General features: G+C 50.1%; 2 protein-coding genes across 3 annotated transcripts; one reads left to right on the forward strand and one right to left on the reverse strand.

Annotated features, from left to right (window-relative positions):
• Positions 1 to 2: 2 nt before the first annotated feature.
• LOC133472340 (disks large homolog 4-like) lies at positions 3 to 9,338 on the forward strand. Of its 2 annotated transcripts, none has more exons than XM_061762981.1 (20): positions 3 to 154; positions 232 to 342; positions 1,389 to 1,870; positions 2,116 to 2,232; positions 4,544 to 4,594; positions 4,931 to 5,055; positions 5,116 to 5,285; positions 5,370 to 5,506; positions 5,675 to 5,825; positions 6,111 to 6,379; positions 6,471 to 6,573; positions 6,792 to 6,888; positions 6,977 to 7,153; positions 7,233 to 7,270; positions 7,347 to 7,385; positions 7,495 to 7,596; positions 7,712 to 7,884; positions 8,000 to 8,109; positions 8,195 to 8,286; positions 8,707 to 9,338. In XM_061762981.1, the coding sequence occupies exons 1-20, from the start codon at positions 136 to 138 to the stop codon at positions 8,811 to 8,813; spliced, it is 2,670 nt and encodes an 889-aa protein (XP_061618965.1). In that variant the 5' UTR covers positions 3 to 135; the 3' UTR covers positions 8,814 to 9,338. The 2 variants fall into 2 exon arrangements, with proteins under 2 accessions (XP_061618965.1, XP_061618966.1); XM_061762982.1 differs by having other exon boundaries at positions 1,389 to 1,459.
• Positions 9,339 to 9,668: 330 nt separating this feature from the next.
• Positions 9,669 to 13,748, reverse strand: LOC133472361 (HLA class II histocompatibility antigen, DP beta 1 chain-like). The gene is made up of 6 exons (XM_061763025.1): positions 13,603 to 13,748; positions 12,405 to 12,677; positions 11,441 to 11,657; positions 11,302 to 11,369; positions 10,683 to 10,796; positions 9,669 to 10,605 (listed from the first exon to the last, which is right to left on the reverse strand). The coding sequence occupies exons 1-6, from the start codon at positions 13,655 to 13,657 to the stop codon at positions 10,574 to 10,576; spliced, it is 759 nt and encodes a 252-aa protein (XP_061619009.1). The 5' UTR covers positions 13,658 to 13,748; the 3' UTR covers positions 9,669 to 10,573.
• Positions 13,749 to 13,766: the final 18 nt, after the last annotated feature.

Raw genomic sequence — 13,766 nt, forward strand, 5'->3', positions numbered from 1 at the left:
CACTCATTGCTTCGTGTGTGACTCATTCCCGCATTCGGGGCTGAGCGGGCTCAATCTTTCAGCGGACTTCGCTACCCAGCATGCAGTGCGCCTGGCAAATCCCTAAAGAGGATTTCCGTGGGATCAGAGGACGACATGCCGCTGAAGCGAGACGGTGAGATGTGACCTTTTTGTGATTTTCAACAAATGGTTCTTTGCGTCGGCTCACGTGTCGCGTCCGTTTGTTTCCAGACACTCAGCGAGCGCTCCAGCTGATGGAGGCCTGCTCTGACGGGGTCAAAGGGAAAGAGGCGGAGAAACTGCTCAACATCTTCCAGAGTGACCTGTTTCAGGCATTGCTCGGTACTGCAGTTTCATGTCTCGGCCATAGACTGTAGCGTGGGAACGGGTGTGATATATGTGTCTATAGAGTGCATATAATAAGTCTACACACCTCTGCTCAAATGCCAGGTGCGTCTGCTGTTAAAAAAAAAAAAAAAAAAAAACGTAAAAGTTTTTCCACCGTTGTCATCTATGACCTATACAACCATATTGGAAAAAAATGAAATCGTTGTGAGAGGGGAATTTAAAAGGCATGATAATGTAGTTGCGCAAGTGTGCACACCCTCCTAAAACAGGGATGTCATTCTTCAAAGGTTTCACTCAGGATTGGGATTCGAAAGAGTTTCCAAGGCGTTAAATATACCTTTTGAGCACAGCGAAGAATAAATGTCTAAAATTGGACACCAAGAGAAGAGTGTTGTGAACAAGCATGCCGAATTTGAATGAGATGTAAAATTACGCTTCAAAATGGTGAAAATAAAGCTGTTTTCCCCACTCTCGGAGGCTGTGGGCGTGTCCACTCAACTGTCAATCAAATATCTACTATGACCTAGAAAAAATGGATTCTACTTTGTCTAGCATCTTCCTCATGGCGACACATATGTTTGAGCCACGAGAGTATATTCGCTTCAAGCCACCGGTGGATGGAATATATCCCATAGGGTCGTCGTGGGGCTTTTCCACGGCCTGACAATAGGGCGCTCTAGAGCATGAAGCCCTGTCCACATGCTCGCTGTCACATCAAGAGTTTTTAAAATGTTTTTGGTCTGTGCGTGCACTCACAGGCCAACAGCGAGGCGCTCTAAAGCGGCTACGCCAGCGTGAAACTCTGGTCCACGCGCTGGCTTCCTTTCTTTTCCCCCCTCCTCACTCTTCCGTCTTTCTGTGCGTGACGTGCGCGCACTCACGGCCAACAATGAGGCGCTCTAAAGCGGCCACACCAGCGGACTATCCGAAGGGAAGATGCATTTTCGGGTTGTTTGGCGAAATATTTCAATTTAGTTGTCAGTCTTTGCATGTTTTCAGCAATTACGCCCACTACAAACCTGTAATAATTGTGCGCGCAGACATCCAGGAGTTCTACGAGCTGGCGGTGTGTGAAAGCCACGCGACGAGCCCTCCGCAGACACCTGTCCAGGTGCGCCTTCCGTCCAACAGCCGGCTGCCGTTCCTTAGCAACAGCTGCATCACACCATGGCAACAAGCGCACAGCCCCCTCCTCTCCTCTTTCCTCTCGCTCTGTCGTCAAGGAGGTGACCCCCCCCCAGCAGAAAATAACACACTCGTTGCATCGCCCCCCCACCCCCCACCCCCCTTCCTCCTCGTTGGCTCATTGTCGACAGACGGTGGGAAGCGGAGGAGGAGAACAGCGGAGAGAGGGGGGGCCACAAAGAGCGATCAAAGTGTGTGTGTGTGTGTGCGTGTGTGTGTGTGTGTGTGTGTGTGTGTGTGTGTGTGTGCGTCTCTCTGTGTGTGTGTGTGTGAAAATGTGTGTGTGACTGTGTGTGTGTGTGTGGATATGGACTGCCTCTGCATTGTCACCACCAAGGTAAGAGCGGAGCGACACACATCAGTGTGCTCATGTGTGTTTTTCTGTATTTACACCTGTGTGCGCGCGCGTGTGTGTGTGTTGATTAGCACGTACCACTTGTGTGTCTTCCACTTCCTGCTCCTCACTCGGGTCACACAAATGTCGGAAGACGGCGCCGCCGGCTGTTTCCGGGTCACGCTAGTCGCTGAACGCTAACGCTCGCTTTGTGACTGTATGTGTGTGTGTGTGTGTGTCCCTTGCAGAAGTACCGTTACCATGACGACGACGACCAGCCAAGCCCTGGAAACGTGACTGACAGACACGCCCCCGAGTTTGCGCACACACACCTGGACACACTCTCACAGCCTGCTGCGCTCACTGTACGTACCAACACACACACACACACACACTTTCCTGTTCATCACCATGGCAATGGGCAAGAAAAGGGGGATGGGGTCGCCATGGTAGCAGTATTATTTTGTGCGTGTGTGTGTGTGACATCACGCAGGGGAGGTGATTCCTGGCATAGATGGGGGAGGGGGGCAGAGAGAGAGAGAAGAAACTCAGCAGTTGGGTTGATCACAGTGAGCGGGGGAGGATGAGGATGAGGATGAGGATGACGAGCGCCGATGAGCGTCGTCCTCTCGTCGGATTTGCTCGTTAGTCCGTTTCTTTTTTTCCCCCCTCTCACCGGGATGAACCGAGCCGACGGCAAGACCTAACAAGACGGCTCGATCGTTCATCCGTCACTCCTCCATCTTTATGTAATCCCCCCACCCCCCCCCGCCACGAAGGGGGCGAGACGCCGCGGAGACAGGAAGTGATGTTCGTGTCGGTGTGGTACGCCAAGAAGATGGGACGACGCTTCATCAACAACGTGCGCAGAGCCAAGCGACACAGGCAAAGGATGATGGTAACGTTTACAAGTTCACCTTTTCCCGGACCGAGTCAGGCTCAACTAATTGGGGGGCGTGAATGGCGTAGTGGGCGGGGATAACTGCACGGCTTGCTGTGGCATCCTTGCGTCGATTAGCAGCACGGTGCAGGAGTGGTTAAGCTGTCTGCCACACAGTTGTGAGGTTGGGAGTTCGAATGCCTTCCTTTGTGGGCAGTCTGCGTGTTTGTGGGGGGCCCGTGCTTGCGTGGGTTTTCTTCGGGTACGCCGGCTTCCTCCCACATTCCAAAAACATTTTAGCTCCAACACAGCCTCCTCCTCCTCGTTGTGTGATAAACGTTCATTTTTGACCTCCACAAACACGCGCTCGCGCGCGCACACACACGCACACACACACACACAGAGGTGTCATGGGAAACTGAGTGTGAAGTGTAACTAACATCGCTGTTACATAATCACAGACTCCACAACCTCCTCCTCCTCCTCCTCCTTCTGGAAATGAAACGTGTCATCTCCTCATCCTTCCACCTGCCACGCACCCATTCCGCTCCCCACTCGGGCAAAATGATGATTTGTTACCGCCGCCAAGCATTCAGGGTTCAGTCGACCCCTGGGAATAGCACAAATTGACGCCTCCACAAAATCTTTTCAAAATTGCCATAAACTATGGTCCCAAAATCCCAAAAAGACTACTGGAGACTACTGTCAAACTAAACATCAAACAAAGAGAATTACAGCTCGTCTATTTAAAATAACCAAACAATTATGCCTTAAGAATGCCCCTGCTAGCTTAATGCTAACACTTAATGGAAAATGCCATTGACGGGCTAACGGGTAGCATTGATAGTTGCGGTGTTATAACCCTTTAAGAAACAGCTATTTGAACAACAACCACATACAGTAACTTTGTCTTTAAGTCCGCTAGCTTAATGCTACACATATTGAGAAACACCATAGACAGGCTAATGAATAGTATCTATGTGGCGGTGTTGTGATGCTTTAGGCATTGGATATTTGAACACTGATGGTGTTGCAACACATGTAGACAGACAGTATCACAATACTCACAGGCATATATTCTTTATCATCTGTGAAAAACGAATATTACAGCAGCAGAGTAGTTGAGAAACTATTCTTTGTTTGTGTCTGCATGACTGTATTATAATGCCACACCGTAGCCGAGGCAGGTACACCAGGAGGAGCAGCACAACGAATTGAATTGACGGGTATTTGCAACATGCTATTTGTGAATTTAATTCTTTAATTATTTGTGTTGTTTTCTGTTTCTTTGTGTGTGATGCCACCAAAGCCCTGAAAGTAGTAATTTATGTCAACTCTGTCTTGAAGTGATGCATCTTGACTGAGAGACTAACTAATGTTAACAAGTTTAGCCTGGGTCATTAGCAGGAGATAGGGAGAGTCTTTGCCCAATGTACATCTACATGCGCACTTTTGCTGCATTTTTCAGGGATATCAAATCATCTGCAAGTCATTTATTTTGAATGTTGTGAGATAAGTTTGAAATGACATTGAAGTGTTTCGGGGATTACAGTTTCTATTTATGGTTTAAACCATTAACACGGGCAACCTGAAACATTTTTCCAGGGAGCGTCAGTTGCTCACGCAGGACAGGCGGAAGTGATGTCATAGCAACAGCGACTTGAGAGACACGCTCGGCGCGGCTGCCCGTTACGGCAGCCCGGGCCTGAAGGCAACTGTCGCCGTGGCAACCGGTCAACAGACGTGTGTGTGTGTGGGGTGTTGAATGCGATTTAACCCTTGGTGTGTTTTCACAGATGAACGGATCCGAAGGAGAGCTGGAGTATGAGGAGATCACGCTGGAGAGAGTGAGTGCACACACAGACACACTTTAAAATTGCTAGCTTAATGCTAACACATAAGGGTAAATGCCATAGATGGGCTAACCCTGTTAACACAAATGGGGCAGCAACAACTGTAGATATAGACAATATCACAGTATGCACAGTCACAGTTATCCTCTGCGAAAAACGACCAATGTTAGTGCAGCTTACTGAGTTACTGACAGTAGTATTCATGACTGTATTATACTGCCCCCCGGTGGCCACGTTGCGCACACCAAAAGGCGCCGTAATGAATCAGACTCGTATCTCAAGGCGCCGCTGTATAGTTGCGAGATTCAACTGTCTCATGTGCGCATTCAGGGAAACTCGGGTTTGGGCTTCAGCATCGCGGGAGGGACTGACAATCCTCACATTGGAGATGATCCATCCATCTTCATCACCAAGATCATTCCGGGGGGGGCCGCGGCCCAGGACGGACGTCTGAGGTACGTCCGCAGGCGCGCGCGCACGCACGCACACGCAAACGTTTGCGCGTCCGTCCCCAGGGTCAACGACAGCATCGTGTTTGTCAACGACGTGGACGTGCGCGAGGTCACTCACTCGGTGGCCGTGGAGGCCCTGAAAGAGGCGGGGCCCGTGGTGCGGCTCTACGTCCTGAGGCGACGCCCGCTCGGCGAGCACGTGGCCAAGATCAAGCTGATGAAGGGACCCAAAGGTGGGAACGGGGACGCCTCGGTTTCGCAGTGCCCGCCCGCAAAGGACGGACGGATGTTGACGTATTTTGGTGTGCGCGCGTCAGGTCTGGGCTTCAGCATCGCCGGCGGGATCGGCAACCAGCACGTCCCGGGAGACAACAGCATCTACGTCACCAAGATCATCGAGGGCGGCGCGGCGCAGCGGGACGGCCGCCTCCAGATCGGCGACAAGATCCTCGCCGTGCGTACTCGAGTGTGTCTTTCCGTTGGTGTGTCTGCGTCTGTATTTTTTGTATGCGTGTGTGTGTATTTTTATCCGTGTGTGTACGTTTACATGTTTATTTGTATACGCTTGTATGTATGTATGTGTGTGTGTGTGTACCTGACTCGTGAACTTTGACCCCTGCAGGTCAACCATTTATCCCTAGAGGACGTCCTGCACGAAGACGCCGTGTCGGCCCTGAAGAACACGGGCGAGGTGGTCTACCTGAAGGTGGCCACGCCCACCTCGCACTACATCCACCCGGCCGAGCGATTCAGCCCCCCGGACCTCACCAGCTGTACGTCCACTGTTGGCATAAACCGTGTTGTATGTTGAAATGAGCTGAGGAGCTTCATTTTGACAAAAGTAGTGATTTGCCGCCATCTTTTGGTGCCAAGGAACTCTGTCTACGTGAGTTGAGGAGTTTCATGTACTGCTTTGTCACAATCTTGTGGCATCTACAGAGAATTATACAACTTTTTGAAAATGGAATTTTTGTGATAAAGATCAGAGATAGTCTTTTAAGGCCACATCGTCCAGCCCGAGCAGAATGTCGACATCCGCCTCCATGTCCTCCTCGCAGCCTACATGGAGCCGGACTACATGTGCGATTACCCGCAAGCCCTCCCGCCGCCGTCCCCTCGCCGCTACTCGCCGCTGCACCGCGGCATGACGGGAGAGGACGACTACGGCCGAGAGCCGCGCCGGGTGTGCGTGCAGCGCGGCGCCAGCGGCCTGGGCTTCAACATCGTGGGCGGCGAGGACGGCGAAGGGATCTTCATCTCTTTCATCCTCGCCGGGGGGCCGGCGGACCTCAGTGGGGAACTGCAGAAGGGCGACCAGATCCTCAGCGTGCGTGTGACACGCAAACGCCAACGCGGTGGCATCACACCTTCAGCAACAGTGTGTGTTTGTGTTTGTGTGTGTGTGTGTGTGTGTGCAGGTGAACGGTGTGGATCTCAGGTTCGCCACGCACGAACAGGCCGCAGCAGCTCTGAAGAACGCCGGTCAAAGTGTTACCATAGTAACACAGTACAGACCCGAGGGTGAGTGCACGCGCAAGAGCGCACCATCGGCACGTTGACCTCAGTGTGCTGACAAAGTCAGTGTCCAGCTGTGTGTGTGTGTTTCCATCTTTGTGTGTGTGTACATGCACGTGTCTGTGTGCGTTGCATGCATGTATGCATGTGTGTGTGTGTTCGCGTCCTTGTGTCTGTTTGTTTCTGTATGTGTGTCTCTGAGTGCCTGTGTGTGTGTTATGTAGAATACAGCCGCTTCGAAGCCAAGATCCACGACCTGCGCGAGCAGATGATGAACAGCTCGCCAGGAAGCCTGCGAGCCAACCGAAGCTTCTACGTCAGGTAACACACACACACACACACACACACAGGAAGGGAAGTGCGCCGCGTGTGACTCAGCGAGGCGTCGACGGCGCCCCTTGTGTGGCAGGGCGTTGTTCGACTACGACAAGACGTGGGACTGCGGCGTTCTGTCCCAAGCTCTGGACTTCAACTTCGGGGAGGTGCTTCACGTGATTGACAGCTCGGACGACGAATGGTGGCAGGCCAGACGGGTCAACCAGGAGGGCGAGCTGGAGGAGCTGGGATACATCCCGTCCAAACACAGGTAACGCAGTGCACGCACCTTCACCTCCGCTTCGGCTTCGTGGCTGACGGCGCGCGTGTGATGCGTGTTTTTGTTTCAGGGTCGAGAGGAAGGAGTGGTCCCGGATGAAGAGTCGAGGTGAGTTGCGTTGTGATGACGAACGCGAGGACGGGACCGAGAGGCCGCGTGTCATTGCTGTCCTTTCCCGCTGCAGGGCTGGTCCAAAGCTACGAGCCGGTGGCGCAGACTGAAGGTGGGTCAACGTGGTACAGGCCCCCCCCCAACGTATTTGCAATTCAGCATTCCTATTGGCCACTTCCAGTTGTTAACAATTAAACGTGACGTAACTGCTGTGTCCGCAGTGGACTACGCCCGACCCGTCATCGTCCTGGGGCCCACCAAAGACCGAGTCAACGACGACCTGCTAACGGACTTCCCGGACAAGTTCGGCTCCTGCGTGCCACGTGAGTGTGACGGACTCGGGACCCGCAAAGACGCAACTTGACGTAGATTCGAAACTGCGGTGGTCGCTTGAGATACGAGCGAGCCTACTTCCAAGTTTTGGTCCCACCTCCGCAGATACGACTCGCCCCCGCAGGGACTACGAGGTGGACGGGCGGGACTACCACTTTGTGTCGTCCCGCGAACAGATGGAGCGCGACATCCAATCGCATCACTTCATCGAGGCGGGCCAGTACAACAACCACCTGTACGGCACGTCGGTGCAAAGCGTCAGGCAGGTGGCCCGGCAGGTGAGACGCGGCGGTCGCTATGGCGACGTCTCCGCCCGGTAGCAGTTCAGGTTGCCGCGGCGATGCACGCACGTGCGCTTTTATAAGCCCCGCCGCTGCGTCCGCGTGCGTGCAGGGCAAGCACTGCATCCTGGACGTGTCGGCCAACGCCGTGAGGAGGCTGCAGGCCGCTCAGCTCCACCCCATCGCGATCTTCATCAGACCGCGATCTCTGGAGAACATCCTGTGAGTGCGTCGGGCCACCTGCGCACCGGTCGGGAAATGTTCGTGGTCTCATTGCGCGTGCGCGTGTTTGTATGTGTGTGTGTAGCGACCTGAACAAGCGTCTGTCTGAGGATCAGGCCAGGAAGGTTCTGGATCGAGCCATCAAAATGGAACAGGACTTCCTGGAATGTTTCACTGGTAAATATAAATTCACTTTGACTCCTTCGAAGTTACGTAGGCCTAAGATGGGAGCGGAGACCGTTTTGAAATGAGGCCAAAACAAAATTAGGGATGCGCCGATTATCGGCCGCGCTGATTCAAAGCGCCGCTATTCGGCATTTTGATGCATATTGTAGAATTTTAAAGATGTCTAAAATTAAAATAAAATCAAAGTTTAACATGAAGCTGTTTCAAAACACACATGCTTAAATGCAATTCTTCACAGTGCTGGAGTTTGTATTGATCAAGTTTTTACCGCAAATGAATAGCGACTCCAAATATCAGTTATCGGCCTCCTTGACCACTAATAATCGGTCTATCTCTAAACAAAACGTAGAAATGTGAATACTTTTGCCGATGTCCTGCCCATTTACATCATGTGTATGCGTGTGTGCGCAGCCATCGTGCACGGGGACACCTTCGAAGAGGTGTACCACCAGGTCAAAGTGGTCATCGAGGAGCAGAGCGGCCCGTACATCTGGGTGGTGACCCGCGACCGCCTCTGATTGGTCCGCGGAGGTCTCCCTCCTGCTCCCTCCCTCCCCTGTGCACATGTTGTGTATCCATGGCAACGCCAGAGCGAGCGAAGTATGATCAGTGTAGAGTGTAGGTAATGTGTTTATAATTCTGCTATTTATTTACAGATTGATTGATTGATTATTGTGCTATACACACACCATGTGCGTGTGTCAATACAACAATGGGGCTCAAACACACACACACACACACACACACACACACACACACACCCAGTGAGTTCAGGGCTGTGAGATCACATGATGCTTCGCTTTGAGCACAACAAACACTGGACTACATCTCCCACAATCCCTTTGTGCATCATCAACAACACTGTGGCCATGGCTCCGCCACCTCAGCTGTACAGCACAGAGACTCGGTGAGCTAACGCTAACAGCTAACGACTGTCCGTTGACACTTTCCAACGATTTCTTCTCGCCGCTGCGTCAGCGGGAGGACAAAAATGGCGAACGCATTTGTGGAAATCTTGGAATAAATTGCTAAGAAAAAAAAGAGCCAAGTCTCCCGAGTTGTGACTCCGTGTAAACGGGATGGAGGTGACTATTTATGGCAAGCCGTTTGAGCATTTATTTCATGTCCTACTAGTGCGCTGAATTTTTCCACTAGTAGGTTCTTTGGCCTCACGAGCAAGACAATTCAGCTTTTTTCTAGTATTAATATTTTTTTTCCCACATCACACATTTCAGTCTGCACGTGCGCTAACTTGTCGTTCTATTGACTACAAAGAGCGTACTAATGCTCAAACAGCTTTCCAAAGTCCTTGGTTCCTGCTCCTGAAGTCCCGAGCCTCCTCGCTTCACCAGCGAACAAAACAAGACAACACATCACAATCTCTGAAGTTTATTCATAAAAAGCAAAGTGAAGTAGTTTAGCTAAAATCATTTGTTCGTAATCTAGTCTGGATTGTACCCGTTTATCCAATATGGTCTGTGGTAGTCTGCTATCGGGTTTTGTAGTCTAATCTGAGCTGCTAGGCTAATCTGGTTGTGTGCTAGTCTGGTCTGGACTGTTCTAGTCTAATCTAATATGGTCTGGTGTAGTCAATAGTAGTCCAATCTTGTCTGGTCCTACACCTGTCTAGTCAGGACAGTTCTGGTTTGTTGTATTCTGGCGTAATCTCATAATTCCAGTCTGGTCTGTTGTATTCTTTGCTAATATGGTCTGTCCTTGTCTTTTCTAGACTGGTTTAAACTGTACTAGTCTGGTTTGTTGTAGTCTAGGCTGGTCTGGTCTGTCCTTGTCTGGCCTGTACTGTTGTAGCGCAGTCTGCTTTGTTCTATCTTAATCTGGTATTTCTTGTTTGGTCTAGACTGTCCTAGTCCTGTATGTTAATGTCTAGTCTAGACCTGTTGTAGTCTGTTTGTGCTAGTCAAGTCTAATCTGATCTCTACTAGTCTGGTCTGGTCTGGATTGTTTCCATTTAATTTGTTGACTACACTGGTCAGTTTTAGTTTGGTCTGTTAGAGTCCAGTCTCGATTGTTCTAGTCTCGTCTAATCTGGTGTGTTGTAATCCAGTCCAGTCTTTTCCAGTCTAGCCTAGTTTCATAATAAAGATCTATCCAACATGTGCAGGGAGGCGCCTTATTGGGTGACGGGTGGAGTCAATCGAGCGGAACGAATCGGGAGCCAATCACTTGTAGTTGTCAGTTGCAGCTAACTAATTAGCGGAAACGTGTAAAATATTGATGAAAAGCGGCAAGGCCCACCGAGGCTGATCCGAGAGCAGGCTCAGTGGGTGGGAACCAGAACGCGACCCACATCTAAAAGTCAAGAAGAAAAAGTACGGCCGGTCAAGACGAGGCAGAAGGAATCGTGTGAGGTGCTGAGGAAGTCTTACCGCAAGACTTCTTGCGGTAGTACAAGAAGCCTCCCAGGGACAGGACCAACCCCAGAGTCAGTCCGGACGCACCGATGGCCAACTTGTTGATCTCCGACTTGGGGAGGGACGGATCTGCCCGGAGGCGAGACACACACACAGGCGAGTGAGCGAGCTGGTACCTTTACATTTTGATTTTAATTTTTATTTCTCCCCCTGCTCGCCATTCTCCAAGCTGATCGCCTCCCGCGGCGCAATTAGTGACTTGAAATTCGCATTTCCCAAACCGAGCAAATGGGCGAAGGAAGCGACTTCTCGGACGCGTCGCACCCATTCACGCGTTTGCATTGACTTCATATTCAATCGGTTCGATTGCCGTCCGCCGTTGAACGCGGCATTCGAACAGGTGAGAAGTGAGTGAGACGGTTTCGCCTGTGTCGAAACGGCGCGAGAGTGAGACGAGTGCGAGAGTGAGTGAGGTTAGAGGGTGAACGAAACCAGCGACTGAGAGTGAGGCGGGTGAAAGAAAGCGATGACGAGTCAGACATGTGGAAAGTGAGGAAGGGAGACGGGCGAGAGAGCTCTCGCGCTGGCAGACAGCAGGAGAGCGTAAGACGGGCGGAAGCGAGACGGCCATCACCCCAGTCGACATGCAGAGGTTCCTCGAGGCTGACGTGTTCCACCACACAGGTGATCTTCTCTCCAGACCTTGGGCACAAGCGCCGACCGTCACTTTGGTTTTCACGGCCGACGTCGTGACGGATCGACGGCGGACTCACCTGGGCGTGTAGACCAGGTGAGAGTGGAGCTGGTAGTACCAGTCGCCGTCGGGCAGCTCTTCGGTGGACGACACCCCGGACGTGGCTTCCCGGCCGTCCATCAGCCAGGTGACGCGGATGCGCTTGGGGTAGAAGTCGTAGACGAGGCACACCAGCACGGCGGAGCGGGTGCCGTCGGCAGGGGGCGACACCCACTGAAGTCTGACGTAAGGCTTTACTGCAACGCATCACACACGTCGACGTTCGTCGTCGTCCGTATTAACGCCGCTTCCGGAAAGTATTCGCTGCGCTTCACTCCCCCCCATTTTCTTTTGGAACAACTTTATTCCAAAATGGATTCAGTTGAGTTTTTCCCTCCAAATTCTCCACACAACAGATTTGTACATGCTCTCTTGTATTCCTGCTTAATCTGCTCTGTTCCGGTCTGGATTGTGGTAGTCTAGTCTAGTGATTCTCAAAGGGTGGTAGTGGTCCGCAAATGTATTTCACTTTAAATTTTAACACATTTGCGTTGACTCTTTCACAAAAGTATTTTTGGAAACATTTATTTAGCTACACTTTTATGTGCGAAACGTCAAGCAGTGCTCGTGTTCAAACTGTGCATAATAATTCAGCTGCTTGCAGTGAAATCAAATATACTTTTTGATGAACACTTCGCTGCCAGTACTATATTTTAACGCACGTAGGTCATTTTTTTTTTATTTTTTTTTTTTAGGTGTTACTTGGTGTAAAAACTTTGAGAACTACTCGACTTGAGTCTAATCTGAGCTGGTCTCGTGTAGTCTGTGTATACAAAATAATGAATTTCATGGCATTATTGGGTGTTTGAATTTAATCGGTTTTCGAGTAAGGCTGCAACATCAGAGCCGCAAATACTTTCCAGATGCAACGTGTGTATTATGAACACGCGCGCACTCATCGTTTGCGATTGACCCGTTTTTTTTTTTTTTTTTTTTTTTTGTACCTGACTTGGTGAGTGCAGCTTGATAGTCAATCTCAATGTTGTGTTTGCAATAGCGTTCCTTTACAGCTCTCATGCTGCTCATGACGGCGTCGTCCATGTTGAAGCGGTCGGCCTGCTTGATGCCAAACTCGGTGTAGCCGACGAACTTCCCCAAAGCGCTGCTGAAGCGAAACAGCTCCAATTTGTTGTAGATTACCGAACTGATGTACTCGATGTCGTCCAGGTCGGTCGAGTTGAACACGCAGCGATCATCGTGATGAAGCAGGAAGCCGTCTGTCCGCACAAATGACTTGATTATTCATTTCACTCACACACTTCATCCATCTTGATTTCGATACGGAAATGTATCCGCGTAGTTGTCGTGTCATTATATACAACTGTATATAATATATATAAACAGTTATATACAGTATATTTACAGTTCTACAATACAGATGCAGTTAACAGTATGTATGTAGTCATATATAGTATATATTATGCATTTATATATAATCTGTGCCTATGCAGTCCATCTAGAGGGGACCTGTGGCATATTCTCGGTATGGCATTTGCAAATTCATCCATTTGCAGCTTTTTGGGCGAACTTATCCCTCATTATTCACGGAAACTCCTGCTTTGTCGTGTTTGGTTAGTGTTTCAGAAAATGTGTTTTTTCATAGCAACTATAAGTTTTCACTAGTGACAGTCGGGCCCGGTCCCTCTTCCCCACAAAGAGCTAGGGTGCACTGTATACAGAAAAAAAACACATCTGAACTTAATCCGGGTTAATCAGTGGCACTTTAAAGAGTGGCAGGTGTGTGCTGACGCCCATTTAACATGAGTTAATTATGAACAACACAACCAAATCCCCACCGATAAGGGGGTGTGCACACTTGTGCAACCGCTTTATCGAAGCTGCTCGTTTTGTCTTCCCCTCTCAAAAATTCAAACAAAACAAACCCCCCCCCCCCCAAAAAAAAAAAATCAATCGAGTGGTATAAATTATTTCTATTAATGGTGGAAAAAGGTTTGAACTGATTTGTCCTGGTCTCATTTTTTTTTTATATCACAAAAACCTGGGATTTGTGTGAACTTTATTTATCCACTCGCGCAGTTTAATTGGAAACATAATATAATGTGTGTACCTGTGTAATGCATATATATAATTATATATATTTCATACAATATGCAGTTAATGTTTTTATGCCATGCCAAGTACCTGCTATGTAGAAGGTGAGGAAGAGGAGGCCGACGACCCGAGCAAAAGAAGCCATGTCCTCAAGTCCAGAAAAAGTGTGAAGAATGGTTGGATGAGGAAGTGACTCCTCTAAAAAAAGAATGGGCTGGTCACATGAGCTGCATCACTTGTTGCCAGGCAGACGA

This window comes from Phyllopteryx taeniolatus, chromosome 23 (genome assembly GCF_024500385.1).
Source record: "Phyllopteryx taeniolatus isolate TA_2022b chromosome 23, UOR_Ptae_1.2, whole genome shotgun sequence".
Taxonomy (NCBI): domain Eukaryota; kingdom Metazoa; phylum Chordata; class Actinopteri; order Syngnathiformes; family Syngnathidae; genus Phyllopteryx; species Phyllopteryx taeniolatus.

Excerpts from the sequence above, each read along its gene's own strand:
- LOC133472340 (XM_061762981.1), top strand. Across the intron at positions 5,826-6,110 it reads CCCCCCGGACCTCACCAGCT|CCTACATGGAGCCGGACTAC; the intron begins GTACGTCCACTG and ends TCCTCCTCGCAG. Across the intron at positions 7,271-7,346 it reads GTCCCGGATGAAGAGTCGAG|GGCTGGTCCAAAGCTACGAG; the intron begins GTGAGTTGCGTT and ends TTCCCGCTGCAG.
- LOC133472361 (XM_061763025.1), bottom strand. The coding sequence starts at position 13,657 with ATGGCTTCTTTTGCTCGGGTCGTCGGCCTCCTCTTCCTCACCTTCTAC. Across the intron at positions 12,678-13,602 it reads CCTCACCTTCTACATAGCAG|ACGGCTTCCTGCTTCATCAC; the intron begins GTACTTGGCATG and ends TTGTGCGGACAG. Across the intron at positions 11,658-12,404 it reads AGCTGCACTCACCAAGTCAG|TAAAGCCTTACGTCAGACTT; the intron begins GTACAAAAAAAA and ends GATGCGTTGCAG.